At 36.6% G+C, this 12,868-nt stretch overlaps 1 protein-coding gene across 1 annotated transcript in view; it reads right to left on the bottom strand.

Moving 5' to 3' along the window:
• Window positions 1-12,568, bottom strand: part of LOC138722359 (sodium channel protein type 5 subunit alpha-like) — a 34,600-nt gene extending 22,032 nt beyond the window's left edge. Inside the window, exons 1-11 of the mRNA XM_069860423.1 lie at window positions 12,314-12,568; window positions 11,201-11,319; window positions 9,500-9,607; window positions 7,804-7,932; window positions 6,957-7,048; window positions 5,896-6,117; window positions 3,586-3,643; window positions 2,865-3,006; window positions 2,185-2,382; window positions 1,057-1,236; window positions 105-506 (exon numbers count right to left, since the gene is read on the bottom strand). Coding sequence (XP_069716524.1) covers window positions 105-506; window positions 1,057-1,236; window positions 2,185-2,382; window positions 2,865-3,006; window positions 3,586-3,643; window positions 5,896-6,117; window positions 6,957-7,048; window positions 7,804-7,932; window positions 9,500-9,607; window positions 11,201-11,319; window positions 12,314-12,568 — 1,905 coding nt within the window. The remainder of the gene's footprint in view (window positions 1-104; window positions 507-1,056; window positions 1,237-2,184; window positions 2,383-2,864; window positions 3,007-3,585; window positions 3,644-5,895; window positions 6,118-6,956; window positions 7,049-7,803; window positions 7,933-9,499; window positions 9,608-11,200; window positions 11,320-12,313) is intronic.
• Between the last annotated feature and the right edge of the window lie 300 nt (window positions 12,569-12,868).

Raw genomic sequence — 12,868 nt, 5'->3', positions numbered from 1 at the left:
CCACTACTGAGCATTTCACTGAAACTCTTGAGACAAGAAAAACCTGCCTCTTACTGAGTAACCGCAATATGAAATATATGGTTCAAATAATATCTTTTACTTACCAGATCACCCTTTCTCATGTCTTCCATCACTGGTGGAAGCACTGCTCCTTCAGAAGACACTGGATCGAGACTGTGGACCCTGCTGCTTCCTCCTCCCATCACCGAAACCACCCCATTGCAGTCATCCGTGTCAGCCCGCTTGCTGCTCTGCTGGCAGTTTGGGGTAGTGGGGTGAGAGCTGTGGCTCATTTGACTTTGCACACTGGAACGTCTTCCCATCTGTGTGACTGACAGTGACCGACGCTGGATTCCATATTCCCCAGCGCTGTGAGTCTCTCCGTTGCTGAAATCCTTTCTGGAATCAACTTCTAAAGCAGGTATTTGGAAATTGAACACGCTTCCATGGCTAAGCCTGCGTTTTTCCTGATTTGCGTTGGGACCGTACATCAGGCCAAGCAAGGACTGAAAGCCCAGTAAAAGGAATAAAGAGAGAATGGCATAATATCATAGAGAAAAAATTGGGAAGCAATAAATGTTTAGAGTTTCATAACATTTCCTATCAACCACTACAAGTCCAAAACTCTTACTTGATTTAGATTTTTTAGAAAGGATTATACTTATATTTTAAAAAGCGTTATCATGAAACCCTATCAGCTGTAGCAGTTATTTTTGTGATAAGCTTTATATTTATATTTTCAGTAAGAATTTTTTAACAGACAATGATGACACAGTAGTAAACTTCTGATACTCATTCACCTTTTTCTATTTCTCAGTTTCATAGAAAACGTATTTTAGCTGTTATTATTAACTTTGCTTCCATCCTTTGTTCACAATATTTCCTTTTCAAAGTAATTTTTATGTAAAACTCTTCCTTATCCAAAAAGGTTGTTTATTTTAAAGATTTAAGAATTATTACTGTTTGTAATGGGATTTTGTTTGTGCTTTCAAGCAATTTATTTTAGCATTAAAGTTCAGAAAGCTGTAAGGATCTCAGATTCAGACAATAGATTACCAACTTTCGTTGACTGTCTGTGAGTTGTGATTTGGGGAATTGTTCTTCTTCATTATCTTCTGTCCCCAAGGACTTATTTCTCTTTATCCTATTCATTCTTCCTTTGATTTCTTTGGGAGACAGAGAAGATGCTTCGAAGGAGCTAATTGACAGGATATCAATTCCTTTAATACCCAATGACTGAAAATAAAACAAAAACATAGACAATATTTTGCCAAGTACTTTGAATACAAGCAGCAAGAAAACATTTTGGTACTCTACATTATTTCCTCTTAACAAACTGTGTTTCCCAAAGCTCATTAAAAATCTTCCAATATGTAAAAACACTAAAGGAAAGAGGAGAGAATTTCCCCAACATATGGAGCACTAAACAATTTGTAATTTGCAGTATGTTACATGATCATATGTATTGGGCCTGCCACGGGCAGAATAATCACATTCTAGCTCCTGTTTCTCCATGAGACAGATTTTCTTACAATACAAACTGGTTGGAAATAATACTGCAGAATATATGCTTTTCCCCAAATAAATGCTCAAACAGTGTTAAAATTCCATCTTTTCACTGGGGATCCTTGGGACTGTATTCACTCTCTGTTTGACTTTCCTTCCCATACTGAATTCAGGATGATGATTTCAAAATGCAGGAATGTTTTGTTCCAGAAACATCTAAGCCATTTAAGCTACCAAGAGAATTTTCACTCAACTGTAATAGGTTTTTGGCTGGGTTTTTAATGCAATTGATCAACTGAATTACTGTATATTTCTCTGCTAAGCCGTCTACAATGATAAAATAGAAGAAAAAATTTAAAAAAAAATCCCACCATATTTTCTTTTGGAAACTGCTCGCTGATGGGATTTTACATTTTCCATGTTTTAAAATACTATTTTTTTTACAGTAGCCTTCAATGCTCATTATCTACAACAAAATTTGTTGGTTTTCAGGAACAGTACACAGCTGAGCAAGGAATTGTTCCTGTAACTCTAGGAATCACTGCTTTCAATAATTTGTCCCTTCCTCCTCTTCCTGTGAGTGACTACTATATACACCCATATACAAGGAGTGATGCTTTTTCTCATGAATTAACAACAGAACACAGACTGGTGCTTGAAAGGGAATAATTTAAATACCTCGTGCTCCTTCTGTAACAATTCCATGGCTTCCCGAAATTTCCTTTCCTTTGCCTCTGTTTCAGCAATGGTGGCTTTGTTTTGGTCTTCATATGCCATTGTTACTACAGCCAGAATCAAGTTGACTAGATAAAATGAGCCCAGAAAGATGACCAGCATGAAGAAGAGTATATACACCTTCCCCGAAGCTCTGAGGGTCTGTAAGCAACACACCCCAGAGATAAAAATTACCAAATAGGCTCTCAATGTGTCTCTGAAATTCTTTAGAAACACTCAGCCTCCTAGACACAGTGTTTTAGGAAGCTTAAAAGGAAATATACCTTCCTTGGCCCTTCTTCACCCTCTTTCTTCCTCTTTCTATAACATTGCCTATGAGTTGCTCATCATATACCCCATGGGGACAACTAAGGAGGTATGGTTATATTTAAGGACAATACAGAAACCTTTCAGTTCTTTTTCTCTAGTCCATGTACCAGCAGGGTAGCAGGGTTATTGCTGGGAAGCACTTCAGCATTCCTTTTAAGGGAGTCATAGCTTGCTAGAAGGTATAAGGGAGAATGTAGGCTGGATGACTTGCAGCTATTGCTTTTTTTGAGGTTTCTTGTTCTCTCTACACATTTTCTGCTTCAGCTATTGCTCTCCCTGGAAGATCTGTTCCCTATTATGCAAAAACTTGGTACCTGCTGGTACAGACGCTCCCAGTAGTCCTGGGTCATTAGGCGGAATAAGGAAAGAAAAGCCCAGCCAAATGTATCAAAACTAGTGAAACCGTAATCAGGATTTGGCCCAATTTGCCGGCATGTATAGTCTGGAGGGCAGGTCCTAGAAGTAACAATAAAAAAATGGAGCTCTTAACTCTGCAGCTTTCAAGGAAAACTTCAGTTTACGCGAGAGTTCTGGTTATTATTTAGCTCTGTGTTTCATTAGATTGCAAATGAATTTTCTACTCCAGTTTTTATTGGCCGGAAAGTGGGATGGATAAAACAGCACCCACAACCTAGCAACAAAGGAAGAAGACAGACCGGAGTAGACCACCAACCCAGAAAAACTCCTTCATCACCAATCCTCATCCCCTGCCCCTCCCTGCAAGGCAGCCACATATCTCCCCTTTCCCAAATCTGTGCTCCAAAATCCATGGGTTTTCTTCCTCACTTTAACATCTGTGAAACTTTACAGAGAAGAAGGTGTCTCTCCTTTGACCTCAATAAGCCAACTGCAGGTTCATGCTTCATTCTCTAAAAGTATTAAACTTCCTCTTTACTACATTTTGTTGCCTGTGTTCCTGTTTCAGCATTCAAAGAAAGTCTGGAATTTCTGCTTTTGTTCTTTATGACCAAGAAAGTACAGAAATATTGAGGCAGAGAAAGCTTACAAACAAGAAATATTCATAAGTGCACTTACCCAGCACCGGGACCACATAGCAAAATATCTGAGGTGCCCTCTTTCTTAGCAAAGTATGCTATAAAAAGAGGAGGGAAAAAAATTAAAAAACAAGCACTTTCTGGCCTGAATCCTCAATCCTTTAATATGAGTCATGATGAGTAATCACTGACCTATAAGAGTATGTGTGCACACATACAAATTGCTGTGTTTTTATGAAGTGAGCACTAAAAAGAGACAGGTTTCTTATGCTCACAATGCTTGCACCAGATTGCAAGATGCCCTGTCCTCGTTTATAAGCATACATATGTATATATATAAATTTCAGTCCTTAAAACAGAGTTTTTTAAAAAAATAGCATCACTGGAAGGCTCAGGCTCAAGCATGGTCCCTGGACTGATTATTATTCGCACAAACTCTGGCACAGTTTTGGTCCTTAGCAATTAGCCATCTCCAGTGCTACATCATTTAGGGTAGCATAGTCAAGTTCTGTTTTGAGGAAGAAGAAAGAGTGTTTGGCTGTGTGGTTACACACCATGGTCTGTCACTATCCCGCTGAGCTAACCCTCTTACCTGAGAAACACAGATTTGACCATTAGAATGCTGGAGTTATGCCACTTCTTGACCTCTTCCTCTACTTCTCTTAGCCTGAGTTACTCTGATGCCTGAGCTAGCAGCACACTGAAAGTAATACCTTTAGTGCTAATAGCTAATTAGCCTCAAGAAATGTGAGGCTATTATCCCAGGTGCAAGGAAGGTGTTGTGTTTTCCTAGTGCTTCTTAAGCCTGCACCATGCTCATCGGGTACGTCAGAGCCTGCAGGAATATTTACTATCAATACCATGTAGATACTTCATAAAGGAGTGAGTCACTCTCTGGGCTACTTTCCACCTCAATTTTGTGACTCTGCTCCAGCAGCAAACTGACAAAAAGCTTTTTTTTAATAAGATTCACTGATTAAGCTTCAGAGAATCATAACAGGATTTAGTTCACTGTGTGGGATCTGGGAACTTAACACAATGTCAAAACCAAAGCAACACATAAAATCATACAGAAAAATCATTTAATGGAAAACTCGGCTTACACTACTACAAATTAAATCCTGCAGGAAATTTGTTTAGCTTTCATTAAATCTGTGTGGGACCTCCTGTTCCTACTGCCATCATTGCACATCACACTAAACACAAGATGTATCATGTGGGATGTGAACAAGAAAAGTTGGATTAAAAATGCTGATTATTCATTCCTTGTGTCCTGCTTTCTCCAGGCTGCTGACTTTATGCTGCTGAAATGTTTTACGCTTGAAAAAAAAACAAATAACACCCATCCACCCTGCCCCAAATGCAAGAAAAAGAATAAAATGCTTTTGTTTTCTGTTCCTTCAACACAGAAAATTAATGTTTTATTATAAGTAAATTACTTTATTCTCTTGTGTGGGTTTTTTGGGGGGTATACTTGCAAAAAAGGTTTTCCTCAAAAATCTTTATATAAAAGGCTTTCTTCCCTTGGACTATGAAGTTATTAAAGAAATTCTGTCTGAACAAATCTCCCCCACAGAGTGTACACAAACACCAATCCTGTGTAGCTTTTTTATGTATTTCAACATTTCCTTTGGGAGAATGTTTTTCTCCTCATTTAATTGCTGCTAAGTCTGATCTTGCTGGTGGAGATTTTCTTCAGCAATGAAGCTGTCTTCATATTTGTAGCACAGATATTGTCTACTTTCAGTGTATATTTTTCATGTATATTGAAGCTTTTCCTTGCTGAATTACATCTTACAGTAGCTGTTCCTGTGAGAATGTTTTGGTGCTCTTTGCTTCCATCCCCAGCCTCAGTCAGGAGGCATACAGGAAACATCTATATTGTGTATATATATTAGATAAGGGATAAAATATATATCACATGTGTAAGGTACATATGATGTGAAGAAAAAAGTAATTTTGACATTTAAATGAATTCCTCTGCTTCAAGCTGAAGGGTACTTCACTGGATGAAGATCTACGAACTCTTCAGTATGTAGTAAAAGATGATCTTTGGGGAATTACAGCAAAGAATGGACTAATGCATGTTTCAGTTTATCGTATCATTCTGAGAAACTGAGCTGGATGTTACTGGAAAATTTGGAAGCGTTATTTCATATAATGAAGGGAAGGGATGCATTCCTGGCTGTCTGCAAGCTGCTCTGGCAATCTGAAGGCCATTATCAGATAGGTACTCGTCAAAATATCAATCATGAAAACATCAATATGGTTTACAGCAGTCATTATACATGCATACATTGGTGTCTATACTGTAGTCTAAAAGAGTTGCAGAATTAAGGAGGAAAATTACCTGTATAATTAGCAAACATTTCATAGGAATCCCACTTTTTTTTAATATAATCAGATATTTCTTCATACTCTGTAGAGTTCCTGACACACTTTCGTCTTAAATTGCCCTTAAAAAGCTGGAGGCCTATGAGGGCAAAGACACTCAGGCAGAAAACAGTCAGGATCATCACATTGGCAAGTTTCTTAACAGACTGGATAAGTGCCCCGACAATGATCTTGAGCCCTAGGAAGGCAATATACAAAGGAAAAACAGGATGAAAAAGATGAGATTTTAATAGAGTAAAAAAAATGTGTCGCAACAGAAGTAAAGAAATGACTGAGTAATACATGGCAAATATGTTTGCAGTGCAAGTACAGCTTGGATGAGAGAATTAATGTGAGAACAATATTGTTTTGTCCTCATTTTATTGACCCCAGAATTTCTAGATGTTCGTTCAGTCCCTGTAAGATATTTAAACAAAGATATGGAACCAGAGATAATCTAGATTTTTTGTCTGGAAAAAGTAATTTCCATAATCCAACTGAAATTTCCAACACTGACAATCTATGAAGAATCTGGAAACACTGGAAACAACAATGAATACAATCAGGAACACCATAAAGAGAAGACAGGGGCAATCTACCAGTTCTTAATTTGTGTTAGTCATGAGAAAAAATAAACTGACTTTATAACTAAGGGGAAAGTGAAAAAGAAGGTTCTCCCAGGAGTGATGTGAGATCATTGATAATAAAGTCCATTCAGTCACTGGGGGTGTTTCTGTTGGACTGTAACACACAGACCATCTAGAAGAACATTCTGTAAAACTGGCATAATAAAGGGTTAACACAATCATGCAGAATGAAAATAAATTAAATACAAGATTATTTCTAACACTTGATAGTCTGTTTGAGCAGGGCGGGCTGAGTCACTATTCATGTCCATGAATTCAGCTCTGTCTGCAAACAGTGAGATACAGAGAGAAAAAAAAGGAAGAAAAAAGAAAGGTCAAAAGCCAACATTTTGATTGGAATAAAGAATCGGTTGTAAATAGCAGGAAATATTCAGCAAATAAGATTTCTTACCTGGGACTACTGAAATGGTTTTTAAAGCTCTCAGAACCCTGAAAGTCCGAAGGACTGACACGCTCCCCAAGGAACTAAAAGCTCCCACATATCTGCAAAGTCAGGACGTGATGTTAAATGGTTGAATGGAGAGTAATTATTTTATAATGGCCATTCTTAACTGTTAATCCTTCTGAGCATATTTAAAGTGTTAATAAACTATATGTCAAGGATCTGTTTGAAGATTTCTAAAACAGAGGCCCATTTCTTGATTATTATTTTCTTTTGCTCTTGACTTATGCACAGCTGCTTTTGTGTCAGCATCATAAAAATAACATGCATTTAAAATGTAAACAAAGATACCACTCAAAATTATTAATTTCAGCCTGAAACACTGGCTGAAATAGTTTGATGTCCCTTCTGTGGCTGCATCTCACCAGCATAAAAGCTTTTTAATTACTGCAAACTGAACTAGACTATTATTTTTTTGAAATAAAGAGCCCAAATTTAACCTGCTGCCCTGGTGTTACCATTCGATTTTCAAACTAACATTTTAATTCACAGCATCAGTATGTCTGTAATTCACAGCCCAGGTATATTTCACTGACTGAAATGCATCTTTGGGTACACTCACCACCGAGTATATTGTGTTCTTCACATCTCTACTTCCTTCTTGAATGACTCATACGTTGTTGTTATACAGTCAGCAACAAAACAAGGGCAAGAGTTGATGCCCAAGATAGTTTTGGATGCAGTCAGGATGCACAGACATTTTATTTGTACTGCAGATAGACTTTTGCACCACAACAAGAACTTCAAATACAGACCACAAGTGCAGATAATCCGTATTGTGCATGTTCCCACTTACGCCATAAAGATAACACTGAAATCCAACCAGTTCCAGGGATCTCGAAGGAAAGTGAACTCATTTAGACAGAATCCTCTTGCCAATATTTTTATCAATGCTTCAAATGTGTAAATGCCAGTGAAAGTAAATCTAATAGAGGAAGAAAAGCGCCAAAGGAAAACAGCAACATTAGTAATTAATAGAAGAGACACGGGCAGACTATTTCCTGTTTGGACCGGCAAACCAAGGTAATACTGCAGAGAAGTGATGGAAAGGCTGCTGTTGATTTCAGTGTATTCTATCACTATCTGACTCATATGGAATTTGAGGCAGTTGTTGACTGCAGTCTGGATGTTGTTATTAATGAACACACCTGTCTTTTTGGCATTCAACAACTTTTTTCAAACTCTTTCATGTGAGTCCTCATGATTTAAGAAAGATAAAACTCCTAGCTACTTGCTAAAATACAGATCAAAATTTGTATCTTCCTCTGGTTTCAAGTGGCAAAGTGAATGTGTGATATGCTGTGTGTTATTTGCTTTGGTCAGGCAGCATCCATTCCTTTGCAGAATGTTTAGAACACTTAGAGCAATACAAATGTACAGGGTTTTCAATTTAAGATGGCAATTACTCTTATTAATGGACAATTATAAGTAAAAGCTCTTCTGGACTTACTGAGTGCACTTATCATTTCAACAAGGCAGTGATCTCCCTATAGAATTCAAGAGACGTTTGGTAGTCAGCAAATGCACTAAGAAATTATATGGATGTAGTGCTTCCCTTCTACTTTAGAAAAGAGTATTCAGAAATTATTATTGAAATGCATCTGAACAGTAGTCTTGATGCCAACAGCAGTGACATCTCTTACCTAACCTTTAATGCTCTCATGGGTAAAGAAGTATCTCAGCATCTTCTGGAGATACGTATATTAATACCATGTAGTGTCTTGTTTCTGTGTTCATGAGGATTTGCCATTGTCAGCTGTTTCAGTGTCATGTAACATTAGACAGTCAAAATCAATTTTAGAGCGTTTTTAAAAATTAAGTATTCTAGAATTTTTTCTTTGGCTTTATGTGTTTAAATCGTCAGGGTTCATAGTCTAACATTTTTATGCCAAACTGAAAAAGTGAAAGCTGAAACATTCTTTCAAAAAACAAAACAAAACATGGCATTATTCAGTTTAAGTGTGACTACAAAGGCATGGATTTATTGTGATTTAAGATTGCGAGTGTTGGCAGGGCTGAAGATAAGAGCTTTACCTTCTTACAGTGTTCTGCAGGCCAGAAGGTTCTGACAGAAACTTTTATTAGAGCAAAACTAGGCATTTCAATGTTATTAGAAGGAATTTTAAAAGACAGAAGCTCTTGATGTGCTTCATCAGCATCAACAACTATGGGAGATATAGCTGGAAAAAGAGCCAATAATTATCAAATAAATCAAGAAAGTGAGGTAACAAACTGGACAGACATGAAACTAGTTCAACAGTGGAACTTAATCTAAACTTACTCTCTCCTATAACACCACTATTACTGTGTATATGGAGTTTGAATAAAAAAATACTCCCTCAAAGCAAAACAAACAAACAAAAAGAAGTCCTAACACAAACACAATTTTCTTTTAAATCCTAAATCTCCCATAAACTAAGGTGGCAAGATAAGTCTCAATAATACAGTGTAACTACAGAATTAAAAAAACATACATACCCACAGATACTTACTCAACATATTTGTTCCATGAAGGAGATGCAGAGGTCTTAGAGGACTCATTCATAGTCATAAACACACAATTAGTTATAATAGTGCATATGATAAACAAAGTGAATAATGTAATTCATGGGAGTGAAGGTAAAGAATATGATACTGATACAGAAATGTAAGCAGATATTCTAACAGTCGTAGTCATAGTATCTAGTTTTTAGTTTAAAGCACGTGTAAGAACAGAATACACATGTATTTGCTGATTTTGGGTCATATTAGATGACAACACAATATTCTTGTTATTCATACCATCTGGACTTCTGTATAGGCTAGAGATCTGCTGTTTTAAGCATTGTTAACTTGGTAAAAGGATCCTCAACCTGTGGGAGGTAGGATGCATTTTTAGTTTTGTTTTATAGCATAAAAGTTAGAACTCTGCCCAAGATCACACAGATGAAGCCCAAATCTAACTGTAGATTGGTAAAGCTGTGCTTTTCTGAAGGAATAATGTAAAGTCTTCCAGGATGCTTGCAGGATTTTCAAAGGGCTCTAGATGCCAGTGTTTAGCCAACTCTTGGGGCCGCCAGCTATTCTTTGGGACCTGCTGACTTACAGGGTATGAATAGGAACTTGAGTATCTAGCTTACATGTAGACACCTAAGCTTGAGCATTGGGATCTGGAGATTAATCTCATGCCTTGTGTCATACCACAGGTTTTGGTAATCCAGGAAAAAGATGTACATCAGAAAGACTTCTAGCCTTTCCATCATGCATCCTTTCATCCCCACAAAAAATCTCCTGGCTTTAACCTAGGTGTGGTCAAACTGTCACAAACCCAAGTGTAGAAATGTCAATATCAGCCAACTTGCTGCCTGAGAAAAGTCTCAGATGAGAGGCATCACTCCTCCAGGAGTGTCTATACGCTGCTATGATGACACCTTTGGACCCTTTGCAGCTAACTCAACATCATACAGTCAGAAAATGCCTGGAAACCTAAAATCCACATAGGATACTGCAGAATCTGCACTGGGCGTGATTCAGCCCCAGGTGACAATGTTATTGCTCTGGTCTCATTCCTCAGTGCCAAACTGGAGCAATAGATTAGTTGTGCCCATTCCCTAAATTTGATATATGAGGTGGGATCTATATTACCTTTATATTCCAAAGGCATTATTTGCCACATTATCCTGAAACTTTTCACTTTCATATACCAAAGGCGTTTTTTTTTTATCTGATTTCTTAAAGAAACAAAGTTGGTATATTTTTTTCTTTCTATGTGTTTTCATTTGTTGGCCTGTCTATCTCAGCCTTTTTTACTTAAAATTAGCCAATGTTTAATCAGCTTTGGTGCATGAGTTGAAATTAGTTCCTAGAGTTTGGGTAAACAGAAGATGAGGAAGAGGAGCGAGACATTATCATTTTTTTCACTAAAAAAGGCTTCATCGTGAGATACTTGTTTATGAGCCATCAGATAACTGATGATTCTCAAAACACAGATCTGGAGAAAATCAGGCTTCAATATCCCCAGTAGTTACAAAACTATTTATTTCTAAATAGCACATAAGTACCAAGACAATAATAATTTCTAAGGTAATTTGTAATTAGAAGTCATCTGGAACGAGGAAAAGACTAGATGCATTCAGTGGTGTAAAATACAAAAGCACAGGATCATACAGTTTTTTTGTCTTAAAAAAGAGTGAATGGAGCTAACAAAAGGATATGAATGTATTAAAATTTTAATTGCTGTTCTTCGGATAGGATGGAAAGGACTGAGGATCCATAAGGCACGTGTAGCAGTAAATCTGAAGATTGTTTTCTGTTTGTTTAGCACTATGAAAACCTTAAAAATAAAATAAGAAACATGAAATAAAATTTTCAGGAAGTTGAACAGAGAAAATACTTTTATACTATGTCCCAATGATGAACAAGAGCTTGATTTTAACTTTAGTCTATCTGTTTAAACAGGAAGACTTTTTGTAATATTTTGTTATCCTTTCATCATAAACTGATGAATGAGTTAATACCCTTTAACTGTCAAGCTGCAAAAACAATCCTCAGTTATGAACTTCTTTTTTAAACCTTAGGATTTTCAGAGCTGTTCACAGAACTAATCTTGCTTATGACTATTCCCTTAAAATAAATCAAGCATCTAATTGAATCAAGATATATAGAGATGGAAGGAAGAATTGCAGCCTTTATCATTATTTGCTATTGTTGCTAGTGATCTTCCAGCTCTGATGCTGTAGAAATTAGTTCAATATATTAACCATTTCTCAAGCAATAAACTTAATTTCCAATTGATTAGTTCCCACTTGTCTAATTTTATTGAAAATCAAATTCTTCCATACTTTGTGACTACAGTATGGAGCTGGAATGAGTAGGTTTATAGGAATCATTAGTAAATTTTTTAAAATACTTTTATACTTAGGTGATCCTGTATTTTATACGGAAGTGGAGCATAAGAATTGAGATAGAAAGGAACATGTATAAACCCATGAAATTTAAGAAAACTTACAAAATTATTATAACATCCTGTAGATCTGTCTCAAAACCCCCTTTTCTTCCTTTATCCATTTTATTTTACCTGCTTCCATTCTGTTTCAAATGTTAAAGGAGTTCATATTATTTAATTTCTATAATTCAAATTCAAGCTTTTCTTAAGGAAAATTAATGTTATTCAACTGTAACAAGTGCCTGAACTATTATAATCCAGAACGAGATGATAGCTTTTCCAAAGGGATGTAAGGAAAAGTGTTTGATAGATCATTCACATAAACACTTCTTAGCCACACATTAAAACAAATTAAAATCTTAGCATCTTGGTTGGCTCTAACCTTATGATCTTTGTAGTATGGGTCGAGATCCTCCAGTGGTTCCCCAATGAGCTCTGGAGGAGGATTTCCATAGAGAGCTGGTAACTTCTGGAAAGCTTTTAAGTCAAGTTGAGGACGTGGTTTCTCCTCAGGTTTCTGGTCTGTAGTACCTTTTTGACAATTCTTCTTGGCAACAATCCTCTTTTCAATAGCAGCCAAGGATTCATAAGTGAACTTACGGAAGTTGTTGGCACCAGGAAGCAAGAACTCAGCCATTTTTCATTATTTTATTCCTGTCACTGATTTGGTCCAAAGAATAGAAACAAGTAGAGAAGAAATCAAGGTAAGTAACTCCCAAAGAGGTAAGTGTCAAAAATTTAAAAACTTTGCCAATGCATGGTTAATAATATAAAATTTCTGAGCCATCACCTTCTAAAAAAAGAGAATATGATCAATACATTTTCCAGTGAGACTTCTGTTCAGTATTTTGTTTTAATTGTGTATCTTATGGAATGTGGGTAGACCTACACAAATTTACAAAGATATTTTGAACACCTCACTCAAGACACTTGTTAT

The sequence above is a fragment of the Phaenicophaeus curvirostris genome, chromosome 6, assembly GCF_032191515.1.
Source record: "Phaenicophaeus curvirostris isolate KB17595 chromosome 6, BPBGC_Pcur_1.0, whole genome shotgun sequence".
In the NCBI taxonomy this organism is placed as follows: Eukaryota; Metazoa; Chordata; class Aves; order Cuculiformes; family Cuculidae; genus Phaenicophaeus; species Phaenicophaeus curvirostris.
The sequence above is the reverse complement of the archived record's forward strand: the minus strand, read 5'-3'. Positions and strand labels throughout refer to the sequence as shown.